Here is a 20,629-nt window from a genome sequence, read left to right on the forward strand (position 1 = left end):
CCTCCATCTCCGTTTCCTTTTTTTTTTTTTTTTTGATTTTCAAATCTTGCCCATTTACAATCTGTCGGGCAATTGGAAATTGGTTACTGAGCTGGTTAAGATTTTGTTTGATTTAAGAGCACTTAGGGCTCTGAGAGCAGGTTTCTGTATACATAAATGCATGAACTTTTAGTGCTTTCATGTGACTTACTGATTTGAACCATCTGTGTTCTATATATAGTTGACCCTTGAAAAATGCGGTGGTTAGGAACTCCAATCTTCGTATCACTTTTGACTCCCCCAAAACTTAACAATAACCTGCTGTTGACTAGAATCCTTACTGATAGTCAATAAACACATGTTTTGTAAGTTATTTAAGTATTGTATACTCTATCCTTAAAGTAAGGTAGAGAAAAAAATCTTAAGAAAACCGTAAGGAAGAGAAAATACGATATTTATTTTTAAAAATCCACGTATAAGTGGACCTGTGCAGTTCAAACCTGTGTTGTTCAAGGGCCAGCTGTATTTGGTTTGCTCCAAATCATGCTGAACAAATTAAACAGGTAAAGGAAGTACTAGTCTGTGTGGATTTGGACTGCATATTCACATATCTTGACTATGTTTTCATATTTATATATATTACCTCTGCTACCATAAGTTTATAAATACTTGAAGTTAACTCACTTGAACACAATTCCTCTGCCATAAGACAAATATCCCATTGTATAGATGTACTCAAGTCTTAGATCTAGATTACATAGCCATTAAGAATTAGAACTATTTTCAAATACTTGTGAGCATAAATAATCAAACGGTCTGTTTTAAGAGAGTATGGTTAAAAAATGCTTAAACGTGCCAAGTCTTCAGTACTCCTTGCTTAAATGTCTGTGTGTATGTGTGGGGTGTGGGAGTGGGGAGGCCGGAGGGCAGGTGAGGGGCAGTTAATTTGAACTAAGGTTAGTAGTTTTCTTCTGGGGCTAGCTCAGACATTTGCTCTTAGCCAGAAATCTCATTTGTAAAATGTGAAAGAAAGAACATCATAAAGGTTTTAGCCTTTTGAAAGAATTTAAAATTTTTTGTCATGCTCTGATTTTTCCAAACTAGTATCCATACTAGATACAGTTTGCTTTTTAAGGTAAAGTTTCTGGTGAGAAGTTTGGCTTCCAGCACCTCTAAAATGGATTCTGTAGAAGAGTACATAGGACTGAACTTTTTTCACCTTATGAAATTGAATTATACTTAAAATAGATATTTGGTCATGATGGTATTTTCTCAAAACTTGTCTTTTCTCTAATTTTGATGGAATCGCATACAAATCAGATTTCTTTGTTGCTCTGAATTAGTGATGTCTGCTGCTTTGTTACAGAAATTTATACTCTTACTTGAAAAGAGTCGTGAGGCCTAACTTAAGTATTAATTGAGTTTAACTTTTGCTACCTTTTAATTTGAGTTAAACAACATGATGTCTTCGGTACTATTTTTGAAGTTACTGGTGTAATAAGTATATTTAGTGATCCCGTTTTTGTGGCCTTGGTACTTCATTTCCATTAAAATAATTTTGCTTTAATAAATTATATTTTAGTGAGCAGCTCTTGAACTTTACAGATAAAGCACTCCACTGGAGTCATTGAACCAAATTGTCAGTTAATGTGTATTCAGCATTGAGTTAAGGTGCTTTTGGAGTAATTATTCATAAAATAAGTATTTGTCAGAAGAATTAAACTTCCAGTAGTTAGAAACTTGTGGAATTTAGCTTTTATGATTTGTGTGCATATTGAGATTGCATTTCCCCCTTGCTAAATTGATGCTGATGTATAACTGTCACGAAGCTTATTATATTAATATCCAGCACAAAGCACTTAAGTGAAATAAATAGCATGTTGTCTTTATCTTCAAAGGCATTATATTGTACTTCTAGCAAGTGCACCAACAGAAAAACAACGCCTAGAATGGTGAGTACAAGATTAGACTTTACAGAAAAAATAAACTTCAAAATGAATCAGATAGCCACAGAACACATTAGGAGATGGGAGAAAGTCCTTAAAACATCCAGCTTGGTTTTATTCATAAATGGAGTTTTACTACTTACAATAGAAGTATAGGAATTTTGGGGATTTATATACAACTTTTGTTTGTTTGTTTACCTTATAGAAATCCATGTATCATTTCCTAACTATATTTTAAGGTGCTTTGTTTTAGCTTACTATATTTTTTTTCATTAAATAGTTCTGGGGACATCTTCTGTAATCTTCCTAGTTTGAAATGTTTGATTTTCTTCTCCCCTAGTTTTCTCTTCAGCATTTTTGGGTAGAGCGTAAGGTTTTGGTTTTATCTGTGGGGGTCCTGACAGTTGAACTGCCCCTGTGTGTTTAAGTGTGATCTTCATATTACTGCTTTACATAAACATTTGATTTTGTGCATTCTATCGTTTAAATTAACCAGAATTTTTATTAATACTAAGTGACATTTGTTCAGGGTGGGCTTGGTGGAATCAAAAATCCGAATCCTGGTTGGAAGTTTGGAGAAGAACGAATTTATTACACTGGCTCATGTGAATCCCCAGTCATTTCCGGCACCCAAAGAAAATCCTGACAAGTAAGCAGTTTTCTAATTTAATCTTGTTTCCTCTTCCCATTTTCAGCTTTTACTCATAGAAGCATTTATAGGCAATTTTTAATAGCTAGAGTCACTATTTTACTGATTACATACGGCTCAAAACCAATTTGAGATTTGTAGTTTAGGTTTTCCTGATTAGAAACATTGAACAGAAAGACTTTCTTGAGAAAAATCACCACTGAAATAAGTTGTTTTCTCTGATGATAATAGTTTGTTATGATTAGGTCCCATTAACTAATTCGAGTTCAAATTCTGTAGATCTGCCCTTGAGCATTTCTTAACATTCCTTTCTTGTCCCGTTTTGTATAGTGGTTGTCAGAATAGCTATCATACTAAATATCAGTCTTTGCTTTCTTAATTTTTAAAAAAGAGAACACACTTGGATTTGACTGTAAAAATCTAATTTGTGATGTATTTCGGAAAATTGTGAAGATATGCTAAAGCAGGCTCACTTCATACTTTTAAAGGTCTTTTATAGATCATTTTGTAGTTTGCTTATTGCTGTATCATTGTATGAGATTCTATTTTGCCGACATGTACTTTGTTGCATTTGGAGGGTGATGGGAGTTTTAGTAATGAGCTTTTTTAAAAAAAAATAAAATAGTATTAAGGAAAGATTGAAAAATATGAGCAAATGGGTCATTTAAGATTGTGCTGTAATAGAATAGTTGCTTTCTGTTTATACAGATTATTTTCTTTTGCAATTATGTAAAAGAGTGATTTGAGCTTTTACAAATTTTTGTTACTACAATCTTAAGTATTAAAAGATTGTATGAGCCATTCAGTTGATAGCTCATTAAATGTTCAAAGGTAACTGAATTACCCTTGTTCCTGTTACTGCGCTGTAGTCGGGTTTTTGTTCACGTGTCCTTTCAATTGAGTTTTAAAAGTTTAAGGAACATGTAGTAAGTCCTAGTTAAACTTTTCTATCTGGAATATCTGTTCCTGTTTCAGATTTTTTTAAATGCATTAATTCCTTTTCCTTTATTTTCCTTTGTTTGCAGTGCCTCTGGTAATTCAGGGTCATCGTTAAGAAAGGTGGCTGTCAGTACATAGATAATATGAGTATATTTGCCCTAGAACTCTCTTTATATAATCATAGAAAGACAGAGGATAGATGTCAGGGGAGGACTTCGAGTTTTGATGGAGTTTAGGTTTAGAACTTAATTTACTTATACATTTATATTCCCAGTTTTCCCGCATACGTCAGGTTGCTAATCACCTTGATAACTGTATTTTCATGAAATCCTGATAAACTATAGTAATACTCTTCTTACTTTGCAGGGAAGAATTTCGCACGATGTGGGTGATTGGGTTAGTGTTTAAAAAAACAGAAAACTCTGAAAATCTCAGTGTTGATCTCACCTATGATATTCAGTCTTTCACAGATACAGGTATATCTCTATTTGGATAATCAAAACATGTAATTGTATATTTGGATTTGTCTATGTATACCATAGTGATATTTGTAATTGTTAAAATTACATGGGAATATTGAACAGTGGCCATCAAAATAATTTTAATGGTTTTGGATTAGGTACTAGTTTCAGTATTGTCTATTATATAAATGATTTTTTTCTATTGTGGCAGAGTTAAAGTGAAGTAAAACCATTTTAAATTTGATTTGTCCACAATTACTTATGAAATTGGGAATCACCTGAATATTTGATTGTCTGAAAGATTGAATCTGTGTCTAACTGCCTTAATAATCTGGAACCTTAGAAATTTATGTTAAATTTTAGTGAAACTTTTGGTAACTTGAGGAAATTTATCCTCTACATCAAATATAGACTCAAATATTAATTCATGGGTGGGGGATAGGATGATGAGAGCTGCGTTTCAGATTGACCTGTACCCTGAGATAGAAGGTAGTTTGATTTCAGTAAAGACCAGATGGTGGGTGTGGTTGGCAGAAGCTAACGCTTTACATACGCACGGCTTTCCAAGGGAATGGTGAACATGCCCAGAGACAGTGAGGAGTGTGCATCTTCTTTACCGACTAGTTGTTCTTTCCAGCATCTCTCCTTTTCCCCCCCATTTAAAAAAATTTTAGTGTGTGTCATTTTCACTTGTCCCCAATAAGGAGTTTTCCCCTGAGGACATTCAGATTTAACATGAAATTTTTTTATCTCTGCGGAGGAGGAGAGGCAGAAATTGGTACAATTTGTTAAGTCAGTATCACACTAAACATAAAGGAGAACTAGAACACGTGTATTTCCATGTGTAAATGCTCAGATGCAATGACTAGAAGGTACACTTTGGTCAGGTATGTATGCACCTGTATGTAGAGTCAGTCAGCAGTGTGACATCTGTGAATTCCTGCTGAGGGAGGTGTTACCTGCTGTGGCTCAGAGGACAGCAGTAGCAGTGACATGGGTGACGTAATAAAAGTTAAAGTTTCAAATCTAAAGGTAATCGCTTGATACATATGGTAGTTACATTTCTGGAAAATTCAGATGAAAAATACTTTTTTTATGTAAAATTTAGTTCTTCGTTCAAATAATCGATAAGTAGGTTTTTTTATCTTTTCAAATGTAAGTAGGACATGGTACAGCCCTTCATTGTCAGGAGCTCTCCACATTGAAGGATATTTAGTGTCTCTAGCAAGTAGTAATCCTTAATTATTGTGACAACAAAAGTACTCATACAGGGTTTTTAGCATGTGATTTGGAGGGTGATAACTCTATCTGCTGGATATCACAAGTGTTTCAAAGTAGAAATTCTGATGTCAACTTAAACTATTTATGAACTAGCAAAACGTGGAGATATTTGAATTAGAAAATTTATTTTGTACATTGCATCTAAGTTGAGCCATTTATCAATGGTTGTATAAATGAACCATCAAAATTTTTAAGGAACTTCCAGGTATTTGGAGCAGGAAATATTTAGTTATCCTGTATCTTGAAACATTTTAATGGAATGCTTTGTGGGATTCTCGAATAAAACAACTTTAACATTTTCAAACCTCACAGTCTTATCTCCAGTCTCTTCCCAGCTACTCTAAATCTTTTTGATCTCAGGTTTTGGCAACTGTATTCTTGTAATTGTTCAGGCTAGAAATCTTGGAGTCCTCCTTGACTCTCGTTTTTCACATGTTCAGTCCTCATTTAACATCTTCGATAGATTCTTGGAAATGCGACTTCAAGCCAAATGATGTATAACAAAACCAATTTTACCATAATTGCTACCTGTATAAACACTAATGAAGTTCCTATGGCATATTTCTGGTCTCAAACACATCACCAAACTTCTAAATAAACATCTCAAATACTTCTAATATTAAACATTGAAATAAATGTGAGCTATACATACATTTAAGAAAGTTTAATAAAAACAGAATTGTTTCCATTTACTCCAGCTCAGGGTGGCGGGTGGCTGGAGCCTCTCTTGGTAGCTCAGGGCACAAAGTGGGACCCACCTGGACAGGACACCCTTCTAATGCAAGGTGTACTCACACACACACACACGCACACGCACACTCAACTCAGACGGGGACAATTAGACATGCCAGTTCACCTAACTACACATCTTTGGGGTATGGGAGGAAACCAGAGTACCTGGAGGAAACCCATGCAGACGGGGAGAATGTGAACTCCACACAGACAGTGGTCCTGGCCAAGAATCATGATTTTTCTCATCAATGTTATAATGAAACAGTGTTATTCAGGGACCCGGTATACTTGATATAAATCCATTAAAAAATTCTATTGCCTCTGCTTTCAGAATACAGTGAGATTTCTGCTACTAATAGGTCTGCTGCTGTCAACCTAGTTCAAATCCTTTATCACTGCTTAGTTGGATAACTGCTGTTACTGTAGGATCCCTGTTTTGCCCTTGCCCACCTTCAGCTATGGCAGTCAGCATCCAAAATGATACTAAATTAAATCATGTTTACCCTCCGTGTAACTCAGAATAAAAAATCTTTATTGTGGTTTGCAGGCCTTGACCTGAACTGACCTCATTATATCTCTGACCTCATTTTCTGTTATAAGTTCAGAATTCCTTATCCATGTGTCTTGGGGCCAGTAGGTTATAAAGTTAGTAACTGACATTTCCATTGGGGCCTGGAGCAACATTTGGTAATTAAAGACTAACATTTCTGCAGGCAAAGGCAGAGACCAAATAGCCACGGATAGTTTAGGATCAGGGTTTGTTGCCAGATGAGTTTTGGTGCCAGTCTTTGGAAAAATTGTGTGGTGGGAGCTTTTGGGATTTGAGAGTTGCAGGTAAAGGATTACTGATCTCCACTTTTCCTCCTTTCTTGTTGCCTTTATGTTGTGTCCTCAAACATTTCAGGTATGCTCTCAGGACATTTTGTCCTTGATATTTGCTCTTCCTGGAATGCTATTCCACCAGGTACTTTCAGCTCTGTTCAGGTCACTTCTTCACTTTCATTTAAGTCTCCACTCAAATGTAATCTCAATTTCCAGGTTGAGCTTCTTTCCTACTTTTTCCTCAATAGCACTTAGCATCATCTGCTATGACATACAGCTGGCCCTTAAGCAACTGGGTTTGAACTGCAAGGATCCACTTAACATGCGAAGTATTTCAGTTGACCCACGCAGTTCAAAACCCATGTTCAAGGGTCAGCTCCATGGTTAGGAATCCACTTATGCGAAGGGCTGACTGGTTAAGTATTTTTGACTTTCGGGAGGTCACCACCCCTATTCCCATGTTGTTCAAAGGATAACTGTTTTACTTAGTTTTTTTCCCCTATTCTCTCTAGTAGATTGTAGACTTTGTGAAGTTGTTCTGGTCTCTTATTCCCTGATGTATCCCATTGTCTAGAACAGTATGCTACAGTGTAGCCACTCAATAAATATTTGTTGTTTGAATGAAGTTTTTCATTTGGGGATCCTCTGAAACTAGATTATTTGGATTTATTTTTGTTCCTGTGACCTCTGTTATTTGAATTATTTCTATAATACAAAATATGTTATTGTCTTACAATTTTATCTTGTAGATTTTTGAAAATATATCTTTAGGTATAGTTAATAAATTTGACTTTTGCTGCATTTCTTACATACTTAGGCAAGAATTTAAAATTATACTGGTAGCATAAAAGGGTACAGGTTTAAGAACCCCTTTTTCTCCAGTTCCGCCATTTCTTAAAGAGGTACTACTTTAAGAGTTATTACACTGAAAGAATTAATACACTTTGCTTTGATTCAGTATGTAGGCCTTGTGGTAAAAGGGATTTAGGGTTTGCTGAGGCCGTGAATCGTCAGATTAGAGATAGGTTCTGAGCTAATCATTTTACAGATAGGAATTGTTGATGAAAAAGGATCCCTACTTAGAATAGCTCCTGCGTGAGTTTAACTGCCTTTATTAATATGTTTCTGTTTCTTGTAACAATTTCCTAATTGTGTAGTTTATAGGCAAGCAATAAACAGCAAGATGTTTGAGGTGGACATGAAAATTGCTGCAATGCATGTAAAAAGAAAGCAACTCCATGAACTACTACCTAATCATGTGCTTCAGAAAAAGAAAAAGGTAAATTTAGAAAGTACTTACAAAAGCATTACTAACAGTATTTTATGTATCCAAGCTATCAGTACTTCAAAACTTTAGGCGCAGTGAATTAGTTATATTTGAAACAGATCTCAGCATTTAAAAAAATCTGTTGTTACCCGGAGCAGTTCATTATGTGAAACCTTGCTCCTAATCAGGTGTGTTGCGCACAGTTGCTTCAGACTTCAGAAAGATTCGTGGTGATGCTTTGCATCCTTATTTTATATATACTTTATACTCTCTTCAAAATCTTTTATTCTTATCTAATATCCCAACATCAGTATCTAATTCCCTTTAAAAAGTAAACAAATTAAATTAGATATTGTGTCGATCAAGTTAATTATATGACTTTTTTAAATGAATGGGTTCATTTGGTAAGAATTATACATGTATTTTATTTAAAAACTTATAAAGATCACTAACAGGTAACTAGAGTTAATATTTTATATTGTTGTTCTGTTGTTAGTGCTTCCTGTTGAATAACTTACAGCCTTTTCCTCATTTGGACTTATTATAGAGGACATATTAGGATTTTAGTGATAACAATTACATTTTTACTTTAAGTGGTTTCAAAAATAGATGACTTATTCCTATAATGGACTACTTAGCCATAGCAGTGAAAATAAATTAGAACTGCGTATTGTGTTGAGTTAAAAAGGTACAGATGAATATGTACCATTTGCTACATTAAAGCTTACAAGTTTAAAAAATGTAAACTATATGATTTAAAAGAATATGAGATAAAAGTATATGTTGGAGAACAGTAACCACCGCATTCACCATAGTGGTTGGTTAACTAGGGTTGGGAAGAGGAATAAAGTTTAATACTTAGGGGACTTGGACTTTATTTAAACGTCCGGTTTCTTAAGACATAAAATACATTGCAATACAAAAGCATCTAAATCAAGGGCAAGGGCTTTGGAGTATTTGATTCAGTTACAGGTTCCACTGCTTCCTAGCTGTGCGACTGGGGCAAGTTTTATAACAAATACCGTGTTCTTGATTTGCCTCATTTCTAAAATCAGGATAATATTTTTACCTTCCTCGTTAGGTATTTTGTGAGGATAAAATGAGTTAATACCTGTAAAAGGTTGTTTAGTGCCTGGCACACAGTAAATGCTTATATTTGTGTTATCACCATCTTCATTATTCAGAATTTGGGTTAGAGGTACTTACTTTTTTTGGGTCTAAAATGAAAAGTTTTTAAAGCATCTTTTACTTTAAAAAATTAACACATAAAGCCTTTATATGGCTTAACTTGTTATTCTCTTCTCAACCTAATGGTTTCATGAGTTAACTGAATAATCAAGAAAGTGATAAAAATGTAGTTATCTTGAACAGTCTTTTTTCTTTTTCTTTCTTTGTCATAAAATGTGCATAACATAAAATTTACCATCAAGTAATTTTATTTTTAAACTAAAATGTGAAGTCAAACATTTGTCTTCTAATTGTCCCTTGGTGTTATATTATTAATGGGATTAAGCAACCATACTTAAATGCATATTCACTACATACAAAGATATGTAAACATTTTATGTTTTCGGAAGTAAATTTAAATCAGATTTTTTTAACACTTACCTATTTCTATTTTATTAAAACAACTATTTATAACTGAGGTAATTAGATTTTCCAGAACCCTTAATTCAGATTACCTTTTAAAACTCCTGTTTACGTGGCAGTATTGATATTTGGAACAACTAATGTATGCTTAAGTGAATTTTGTTTTTATTCTATTTCTTAAAGTAGTATCTAGATATAATCTTCTAGAATATAAAAGGAATCATTAATGATCAGAAATTTATTGTTTAGTCCAAAAATGGGATTTATCAAATAAAGTGTAACCATAATCTCATTACCCAGTAATAGCTACTCTTTAACATTTTCATTTATTTCCACAGACTATTCAGTGCACATATGTAACCACATATAATGTGTATTTTTAGAAATGTCTTTGATGATACCTTTTTGTGGCGCTTATTAGTATATTGTGGCCACCTATCCAAATTACATTGCAAGTAGTAATAGCTGCTTAGTATTTCTTTGTATAGCTACACTGTGATTAAGTCTGTCTTCTAGCTGACGACATTTAGATTATTGCCAAGTTTCCACTAGTAAAATAGCACTTTCCTTGTTTTTATGAATAACAGGTCTCTAGAAATGTATATTCGTGAATCTTTTCTTTGGACTCTTACAATAGCTTCCTTTTATTAACTGCTATTTGCAAAGCACAACGTACAAGTGTTTTACTGTGTTGAATGATACGGCAACCCAGAAGTTTAGTCTGTTTTAGAAGAAACAGTGGTTAAAAAACTTGCCCGAGTTCATGTAGTATGAGATGTGGATTGGACCTAGGTCTCTGCAAAGTATGTGTGTGTGTTTCTCTCTGTAGTATGGTCTTTATTTATCCTTCACTAGGAAGTTTTGATAGAATATTTATGATTGATTGGCATTAAAGTCTCTTGTGCCAATAAAGACAGAGACATAGACACAGACATAGATACAGACAGAGGCAAAGCAAAGCAGCTTAACGCTGCTTTGTGTTCAGAACACCAGTTAATGCCTTCACGTTCACAGATCATCCCTAACAAGAGAAGAGGCCTGCTATCTCACAGGTGTTTGATTATCTGGTCAGGCAAGTATAACTATTTAGAATTGAGTGTAATTTACTGAACAAATCCTTGTCTGGGGGAGAAAGAGATTGATAACATTTTTGCATTGGAAAGATGCTCATTTAGGATATTGGAAAATTTGTTTCACAACTGACTTCATGAGTAAGTGGCATTACTCTCACCTCCTCTCCCTTCTGCCAAATCTCATCTTCCTCATGTGATCAATATTGATTTATGTCCACAAGTGGTGTCTTTGGAGTTCTAAATTACCAATTAGAATAGAACATACACGCACACACATGGAGTATGGGTTTTTGTCAGCAATGCAAATTATTTCCATTAAAATGTTTCTGTAGGTAAATGAACACTGAGGCTAAAAATATTCTGGAAAAAAGGAAGTTGAAGAAATAAATTTGTTATAACAGCATTGATTACAGAAATGGAGACTTTAACCCACTTTAGAAATCAACTTTCATCCCATAGAATCTCTCAAAGTTGTGTTTTTTTAGCTTTATTTTGGTTTTCCTACATCAAGTAACTGTCTTTGAAGGCTTTGAATTTTAAGAAGCAGGACCAAGATTAGGATTTACATGTGGATGTTAGGTTTAGTTTTCGGAAAATTATTTTTGCTGTTTTTCATTGGATAATTTACACTGTTAAATGTATAATGTTAAAATCCTAAATTTCAGTCAGCACTAGAAATCCCTTTCTTTTGGAGAGAGTAGGTATGGCACTAAATTGTATTTACTGATCATTTTTTTGAAATTACACAATTTTTATGTTCGTTGTAGAATAATTTAAAAATCTATAAACAAAATTACTTCTAATCCCACTAGCCAGAGATACTCATTGTTAATATCATGCTTATTATTATAATTTTTTTCTAATGTGTGTGTATTTAAACCCTCTGATTTAAGATCCATGTGTTTTCATGTACTTTTTGATTTGCAATATGTCTTACACTCAGTGTGTACGTTTAATGCACCATTCCTTTCTCCTTTTTTGTTTCATGGAGGAACTGTAGGTAAATTGAAGGCCTCCTAGGATTCAGCAAGTATGAGTCTTCTCAGATCTTTGCCATCATTACGACACTTCTGATTTTCAAAAACTTACGATTTGTGCTTTGTAGTAGAAGTAATTTATCAGTGAAGGAAAAGGTGTTCATGTTTCAAAGATCTGGGTAAAATAAAAATATTTGATTAAATATTTTATTAATTGCAGCATTCAACAGAAGGTGTCAGATTGACACCTCTGAACGACAGCAGCCTCGACTTCTCTATGGACAGTGATAACAGCATGTCTGTGCCTTCACCTACTAGTGCTATGAAGACCAGTCCATTGAACAGTTCTGGCAGCTCTCAGGGGTAAGGAAACAGAGGGAATGGAGTGTAGGCGCTACTTCTAAGCAGGTTAGATAGACTCTCGTCGTTTAAGTCATTTATGTAGAATATGGTTTTTATTCCATCTTGTAATATTTTTCAAATTGCTGTTTAACTCTTAGCTTTGAAGCAAGTCTATTTTATTTTTTCCTACTGTGTCGTGCTCGTATTCCATTACATGTCTTGATTCAGATGTGACCGTCAGTGCCGTAAGCCCTTCAGGTTCATGCAGACCGAGGCAACTGCTGTGTGCAGTGCACTGCGCGGTGCTTAGGAGAACAGCTGGGAGCAAATCACCTTCTGTCCTAGAGCTGCCTATACCTGTGGCACGAGGACAAATCTGGGCGTATTAGGGACCTTCTAAAGAAGGTGTACGTCTGTGTGGGTAGCTTTACGTTAGCGGAAGCTTTCGAAGAATTAAATGTCTCTTTAAAAGTATTTAAGGCAGCTAAACGTTTTTATTATGAAAGAAATACAAAAATTAGAACACAAAAGGCATTATTTATATTTAATTTCGATAAATCTTTGTAGTGTATCCTTACAGAATTTTTTTTAATGGATAAACGACAATTTTTAAAGGGAGCTGTTAACGGTAGACTTGGGGTACTGCTCGTGTTTTCATTTGTCGTGGTTGTACTGAGCACTTGCTAATGCAGCTGATACTTACCATGTGAGCGTTTAGGAATGCATGTTATATTTCAATTTTCAAAAGCAGCTTTGAAAGTTGGATAGTTAAACTATTACCAATGTCAGAGGCTCGGCTGGAATGATTCTCCGGATGAGTATGAAATAGAAAATGCCGAGGCGTTGTGGATGGGGCCAGTTTTCTTTTGGGCTTTGAATGTGTGATAGGTTTTTAGGCTGATCTTGCATACTCTGAAGACTTCCCGCGTGAACATGGCCTCTAAATTTCGTAGTTTTAAAACAATTCCCCACTTACAGAGCATTAACTTCTGGATTTTTACTTTAATGGTTTTTTTAGCATAAAAGTAGAAATTTTAAGAATTTTAGGATTTGTATAAAAGCCTTTGTATGCTTTGAGTTTATGCACATACATGTAAAATAGGTGTACATACTAAGTAATTTCAGACGTTTTAATACTAGTTTCAAAAGTTTAATGTTGGAAGTAGTACTAAACAACTTGTGTAAATAAGATTTCTGGATTTTCAGTTTATGATTATTTGCTTCAGAAATAAGAGTATCTATTAGGTACCATTTTGCCAGCTCTTTCAGGTGTTTTCCTGCATCTAGTACTCTGGTCACCCCTCCTTTTCTGTTTAATCATTAGAGGTTTGTGCCCGTGGGGGCGCTCTCTTCAGGCCTTCCTTCCATCTTTGTATTTTCCCTGGGGTTGTGGTGTCACCTGCTCTGTTGACTTCATTTACTTCCATGTATTAGTAAGTCCTCACTTAACATCATTGATAGGTTCTTGGAAACTGTGACTTGAAGCAAAACGACATACAATGCCACCAGTTTTACCATAGGCTAATTGATACAAACATGATTTAAGTTCCTACAGCACATTTCTTATCACGAAAACATCACGAAACTTCTAAAGACCCTAGACACTTCTAATGTTAAACATTGAAGTAAATATGAGCTATACAGACATTTAAGAAAGATGACTGCAAACAGGAGAATTCTTTTCTACGTAACATACTTGTTCCTGTGCAGAGTCATGGGTGGCTAGAGATTCCCAGCAGCTCAAGGTGCAACATGGGACCCACCCTGGACAGAACGCCCTTCCATCACCATCGCAGGGACACACACACACACACACACGCACACACACTCACTCACTCACTCACTCTCCCCTTTTTTCTCCTTCTCCCTTCCTCTCCCTCTCCCTCTCAGACTGGGGCAGTGTAGACGTGCCAGTTCACCTCATGTGCACAGCTTTGGGATGTGGGAAGAATCCAGAGTATCCGGAGAAAACCCACACAGACATGGGGAGAACCTGCACAACTCCACACTGTCCCGAGCCAGCAACTGACTTTTTTTCTTTCTCATCAACATTATAATGAAATGACTGAATGGAAACGTTATTTGAGTACCTGCTGTATCTGTTAGCTCCAAAGCTTGAACAATCTGCATATCTGCATACTCTCTGGTTTTTTATGTAAATGTCACATAGGCACCAAGAGCCCTCTCGTGTTGCCCACCTTGTCATTACATCATCACTCCGCAGTCACACCGTGTGCGCTTCAGCGGAGGGAGAGAGTGTGGCCCCAGAGGACTTTTTGCTGTTGTTTTTCTTTCAGGAGGTAGTAAAAATGGGATTTTTAAATGCTTATGTACAGAATTTATTTGAAACAGAAAAGCTGAAAGATAGGAGAGTAAAGGAGGAATGAATTGTATTTCCCGAGATGACAGGAGGGAGTGATCCAGAACCTGGAAGGCAGGGTTGGGCTTTGAGAGCCTGTGTCATCTATCTGGGCCCCTAAATGGGATTTTAGGGTTTCATGAATCCTTAGGTTTTGTGTGCAGAAACTTCTATTTTGCCCACCGTTTTAACTTTTTTTTTTTTTTTTAATAGCAGAAACAGTCCTGCTCCAGCTGTAACAGCAGCATCTGTGACCAACATACAGGCTACTGAAGTTTCTGTGCCACAAGTAAATTCCAGTGAAAGCTCAGGGGGTAAGGAGATTGGTTTGACAGGTTTGAGAGTGCTTACATTATGTGGAGTTTTAGCCATCATTTTGAAAGATGGCTTTCTTTGTTAATTAAGTGATTTGAATTCAGTTCTTTAATGCCATTTTATTATTTGCTAGTAAAATTATAAGAGAAATCAAATTCAGAGACATAAAGCTTTACTTATAACTTGATGTTGGTATAATTTAATTTTTATTAATGTATAATAAATATATTAATGTGTACTCATTACTTAGGTACATCGAGTGAAAGCATTCCTCAAACTGCCACACAACCAGCCATTTCATCACCACCAAAGCCTACGGTCTCCAGAGTTGTTTCCTCAACACGTCTGGTAAACCCAACACCTAGACCTTCAGGAAATACAGCAACAAAAATACCTAATCCTGTAGTAGGAGTCAAGAGGAGATCCTCACCTCATAAAGAAGACAGTCCCAAGAAAACCAAAACAGAAGAGGTATCTATCTCTGTATTAGTTACCATGGGAATATCAGCTTAACTGTTTTAAAATCCAGACAGAGAAAACCTTTGCGAGCACAAACAGAAGCAGCAAGGAGGAAAGTGTGTAGAAAAAGTTTTAGGTAGCAGTGCAGTGCCATAGCTTCTCTTTACCCTTCCCACTCTTCTCAGTAACTTCCTTTCCCATCAAGCCGTGCTTCTCATTCAGGCTTCTAGTAGCAGGTCTAGTTTGTAACACAGTTTAGCATGGACTTACATGACATCTCAATTTATTACTCTCTTACAATTATGGTTTCTTTGTGCACTGATTGTTTGATAGCATAACCCCTCTGGACATAGTTTTGTGCTTCTGTGATCCAAATGGAGTTTGGGAGTTTCTACCCTATACTTGGTATTATAGGGTCACTGAATACCAGTGGTTCTGAGGGAATTCTTATTGAATGACTGACCAAAGTTGCAAAGTCAGATTAGTTTTGGGACCTTGAATGATTATGTTTGCTAACCCTTCAGGAAATTTTCTAGCAATACTTTAACTTTTTATAGTGGATAGTTTATCTTGTCAAAGTCTCATATAGTTTTAGGAAAAACATTATAAGTGTAAATTGATTTTGGTGTGTGTCTTAAAATAGAAATAGCCTTATCACACAATTTCATTGCTCACTGGAATCACTTTCCTGTTGTTTTCCTTTTAGTGAGACATTCACCATTGCCGCAGAGATGAAAGTCCAAAAACACCAATTTTGTAGTGATTTTGGCAGATCATTTCTTATTTAGGAATTTAAATCATTATAACAAAGTTTCTTTAGAATGGGGGGAAAAATCTGTTTCTCCTGAAGCGTTTGACCTGCAGTGGTGAAAACTTACTGTCTACGTGTTCTATTCCTTAGGTTATACTGACGTTTTTGTTTTAGAGTTTTTAGAAATAGTCACTATTAACAAACTATAAATAATTTGATGAATTTTGACACTCATATGCTAAATGCTAATAAAAAGTGGGTTATAGTATATTTTAAAACATGTATACTAAAAACCCACCTGTGTCTGTCTAATTATCTATCTCTTAAGGCAGTGATTTTGAACCTTGGTTATACATCAGAATTGTTCAGGATTTTTAAAATTTTTTTTTATGTTTTTCCTTAATATAGATTTTATGGCCTCCTCCAGATAGCTAAATTAGAGACTCTCCAGGAGTTAGGCCTGGGAATTTCCCTTTTTTGACAATGAGAAAAGAACTTTATTTCTGTTTCTATGTAAAGCTTAATGGGTTTTTTTGTCTTTTTTTTTTTTTTAAAGAAACACCGCCGAAAGGGGATTAGCTCAGTCCATCTTTTCCTCAGCCATCTGCCTCCCCCCATCTTTTAAATACTGTCCTAAAACCTTTTGGAGGCAGGGAGTGGTGGGGAGGCAGCTAATCAGAGCCTCTGGTAATCCTTTATTAAAAGCCCCAATGCTACATGATTGCATTTGTAGCTGCCTGAGAATATATTGGTTTTGGTGCAATTCCACATTTTGTCTATTGATATTTGTTTGGAGTTGTCAGACCATGTCAGAATTCACGTTTCTTTTTACCTTAGTATAATATATGGAAGCATAATTCTAGACACCTATCGTTCTGTTTCCTTGGTTTTAATGACTTAATTTCTTAACCCTGCGAGCTCTAACTAAATGTGTACCAGCACAATGTTGGCAATTTCATTTGCTCTTACCTTGGTAGAAAACACTCATGTTTCCTGTCTTGTTTAGAGAAGCATTAGGAATATAGAATTTTTAAACTTAGTGTGGAAAGTTTTATACACACAAGTAAAAAGAATCATTTCATGTACCCATCATGCAGTTTCAGGATAATGAACTTGACCAATCTCTATACCCTTAATTCTTTCAGCCTTTCCCATTTCCCCTTGTTCTTGGATTATTTAGATGCAAAATCCAGACATCATATTATTTCATTAGTATGTTTAAAATCTCGTATCTAAAAGGTAATGGTTACAAAAAAGAAAGCATACACAAAATAAATTAGAAAAAAAAATCAATTCATTAACAAGTTAGCGCCCGAGTATCCCTGATTGTGCCACTGATTTTTTAAAAATAGTCTTTGTCTAAATCTGTAACTAAATAAGATCCCTGGTTAGCTATTGATGTCTCTTAAGTATCCTTTAAAATACAGGTTTCTCCCCGTGTTTTCTTGAATTTTTTGTTCAGTATAGTTTCTTGTAGTCTGGGTTTTACTTATGGCAGCTCCATAGAGTTGACTAATAAAAACAGAATTTTAATATACAGAAGCGATCTTAGGATCTTAGTTATTTACTAAACTAATCTCATTTCTTAGAAGAGAAACTTGAGGTTCAGTGGCTTTCTCATTTATAAAGCTAATTAAGGTCAGAGATAGGATTAGAACCTAGGCCTAAATCTTGAAGAACATTGTTATAAATATCCTAATTTTGAAGCTCTCCTAAACTGGGTCGTGCATTCTCCCTTAATGAGTATTTGGTATTAGAAATTTTAGCAAACCAGAAAGAGCACTGGTCCTTCTTGATTAATAATCCACTAACATGTATATAGATAGGAGGGTTTTAGATATTGTTAGGGAGTTTAATTCTGCTTAATTTGCATCATATGCTAAATCTTTTCAAATACATATAAATGGTAGAAATGTAAAATAAAAATAAAAATGTTTGCTCTGTCACCTGGATTATGTGGCTGAATGATGATATATATACCGGGAGTGCCAAAAACATGTATACAAGTGGACATTTGGTCAACGTTGCTCAAGCAGGATTTCGCCGTAATCGGAAGTGTCTGGACGCTGATGGTAACCACTTTGAGCAGCTCTTGTCATTGCAGAAGTCAAACGTGACATGTATTTATCTTTTGTTATCAGTATATATTGAGTATTACAATTTTAGTACAGTTTTCCTTTCTTGAAATGTGTATACATGTTTTTGGCGCCCTCTATAAATATTCTAAACTTACGGAAAATTTCAAACATGTACAAAATTATAATGAACAGTCATGTTTACATCACTGAGCTTCAACAGTTAACTCATGATCAGCCTTGTTTCATCTACACATCTACTCCCTCCCCCATTGTTATGAAGCAAATCCCAGGCATATCACTTCAACCACAGATATTTCAGTGTGTATCTAAAAATAAGAACCAATAAAAATCACAACCAATAAAAATCACAACTATAGTATACTATCACCATATATATTTCTCTGTGTGTGTGTGTACACACACATATATGTGTATGTTTACCAGTGTTGACAGTAGTTTCATAGTGTCACATATTCAGTTAGTGTTGAAATTTGCCCAGTGGTGACTTAAATTACTATTTGTTAAGTTTGTATGTTTGTAGGATACAAATGAGGTGCTTACCGGAATTTGTTGGTATTGCAATTAGCCTGTGGTTTCTATAATTGTTTTAAAGCCACATTTATAATTAAATTTTAGTTCTGCCTAGTAAATCAGAGAAATTAGTGTCAAAATTACTTTTCTTAAGAAAGTGATGTTTATTACAAGTCACTGCAGGAATGGGAAAAGTTATGCCATTTTTGCCTTCCCCTTTTCTCTCTTTATCAAAAATGAATTGTTTGTTTTGAATAGAATCATAATAAATATAAAAATGAAGACCCTAGAAGAGCATTTCTCAAACCTTCTATTCAGCATTTTAATAGCTCCTATTAAACAGGGGGATTCTGTGTTTAATTAAGTTTGGGAAAGTTAAAGGGGTATTACATAGAGAGCTTTCCAGAACCCTTTATGTGTTAATGTGTGTGAATCTCTCAGAATACAGGTGATAGTATTCCAAGTTCCTAAGTTGTTTGTTCAAGGAAATCTTTTTTTTTTCTCTTTCTTAACAAAAAACATTTTATGAACTCAGTGGTTTTGGGAAGATACTTTAGGTGGTGATGATCAGTAACAGTTTTCCTCATGTTCTTTTTAATTTTGAAAGATCCTAAAGCCAAGTTAAATTTGTTAATGTGAAAAAAAATTTTTAAGTGAAGCAGTCATCTATTTTAAGGCCATACTTGATCCTACAGGTTAAATTACTTTGTAATTTTAAAAAATTGTATAAATTAAAGCATTGATTGGCAAATAATCTAAAATTTTCATTTAAGAGAATAAAGCTTTTTTTTTTAAAAAACAGGATGAAACAAGTGAAGATGCTAACTGTCTTGCTTTGAGTGGACATGATAAAACAGAAACAAAGGTATATAATTTAGCCTTGGAATACATACACAATTAAGAGTACAGAAGATGTGATAGAAATGTCTCTGGAATATTGTACTGTATTTTGTTCTATAGGTTTTAGGTTGTTTTCAGTATTGTTTTTAGAGAAGTGTTTGTCCCTTTTAATGTTAATTTACAATACTGAAATTGAATTCCTCAAATGTTTGTGGTCCTACTAGAGATGCAGGGTAATCTGGTGAACATTCAATGAATAGAAGGATAAGTTACCTTTAAAGGAATTTAGATAAAGCAGAGAAGATCAGCAGTAGAAGCAATTAATTACATTATCAAAGAAAATCAAAGTAATTGAGGATGGTGGGGGTGGTGAGAGGCGAGAAGAGTTAGACATTACTTTTTGACTGCAGAAATAGCAAAGGCTTCATAGAAGAAAGCAGTAGTATTTGAGTTGTCCTTGAAAGATAGGATTCTTGGCCGTTCAAGATGAAAAGGTCATTTCACTGTTGGAGGGAAAATATGGTATGTTTAGAGAACTGGTTTTTGGCAGAAGGTTCTGGCTAGACCTGGGGTGCATGGGACTTGAAATAAGGTCGATGGAATGGAAGAAATTGGTTTAGCCAAACCGTATTAAAGTTTGAGTGAATGTCATTTTTTTCAGAAATTGATATGTACTGAATGAAGCCTTTTAACTTTTTCCCCTTGCTCTAGAAAAATTGGAAATCTTCCCCAAATTTATCTAGATTCCCATGATTTATATTTTAGAGCATTGTTTTGATGTGTTTATAGATTTTGTCTGTGCATACATGCCAGTGTCTTTTACTTTCAAATCTTTATTCACTCTAAACCAAAAAAAAGGGACCAAATAATATTAATGGCTGCATAGAATGCTATCTTAAAAGTAGTTACCATTTTTTTATGCAACCCATTCCATATTGTTAGCAATTGTTTCTGTTACAAAAATAAAGTAGCTCTTTCCATACTGTAGTATTGGCTGTTGCTAACCACCTGCCATCCATTTATGTTTATTTCATTAGGATAAATTCATTGAAGAGGAATTACTGAAGCAAATAGTATGCTTTCTTTTAAAGCTTGATACGTATTGCTTCAGAAACACTGTACTTCTCTTCTACTCCCTACACCCTATTTTACCCTTTTCAATTTCAGAGAAGAAAATTGCTATCTCATTGTTTCATTGTTTTATAGAAATTCAAATTTTTGTTTTATTTTCATTTGTG

At 34.8% G+C, this 20,629-nt stretch overlaps 1 protein-coding gene across 4 annotated transcripts in view; it reads left to right on the forward strand.

Annotated features, from left to right (window-relative positions):
* The window catches only part of PAPOLA (poly(A) polymerase alpha), a 60,518-nt gene that overhangs the window by 34,905 nt on the left and 4,984 nt on the right, over window positions 1-20,629 (forward strand). Inside the window, exons 13-20 of one of the 4 annotated variants that reach the window (XM_081049480.1) lie at window positions 1,878-1,931; window positions 2,455-2,574; window positions 3,880-3,989; window positions 7,967-8,088; window positions 11,937-12,079; window positions 14,634-14,731; window positions 14,983-15,203; window positions 19,354-19,416. In XM_081049480.1, the coding sequence (XP_080905606.1) occupies window positions 1,878-1,931; window positions 2,455-2,574; window positions 3,880-3,989; window positions 7,967-8,088; window positions 11,937-12,079; window positions 14,634-14,731; window positions 14,983-15,203; window positions 19,354-19,416 (931 nt within the window). Of the gene's footprint in view, window positions 1-1,877; window positions 1,932-2,454; window positions 2,575-3,879; window positions 3,990-7,966; window positions 8,089-11,936; window positions 12,080-14,630; window positions 14,732-14,982; window positions 15,204-19,353; window positions 19,417-20,629 lie in introns of all 4 variants that reach the window. The other 3 variants (XM_081049479.1, XM_081049481.1, XM_081049482.1) reach the window with 3 other exon arrangements.

This window comes from Rhinolophus hipposideros, assembly GCF_964194185.1.
Source record: "Rhinolophus hipposideros genome assembly, chromosome: 5".
Taxonomy (NCBI): Eukaryota; Metazoa; Chordata; class Mammalia; order Chiroptera; family Rhinolophidae; genus Rhinolophus; species Rhinolophus hipposideros.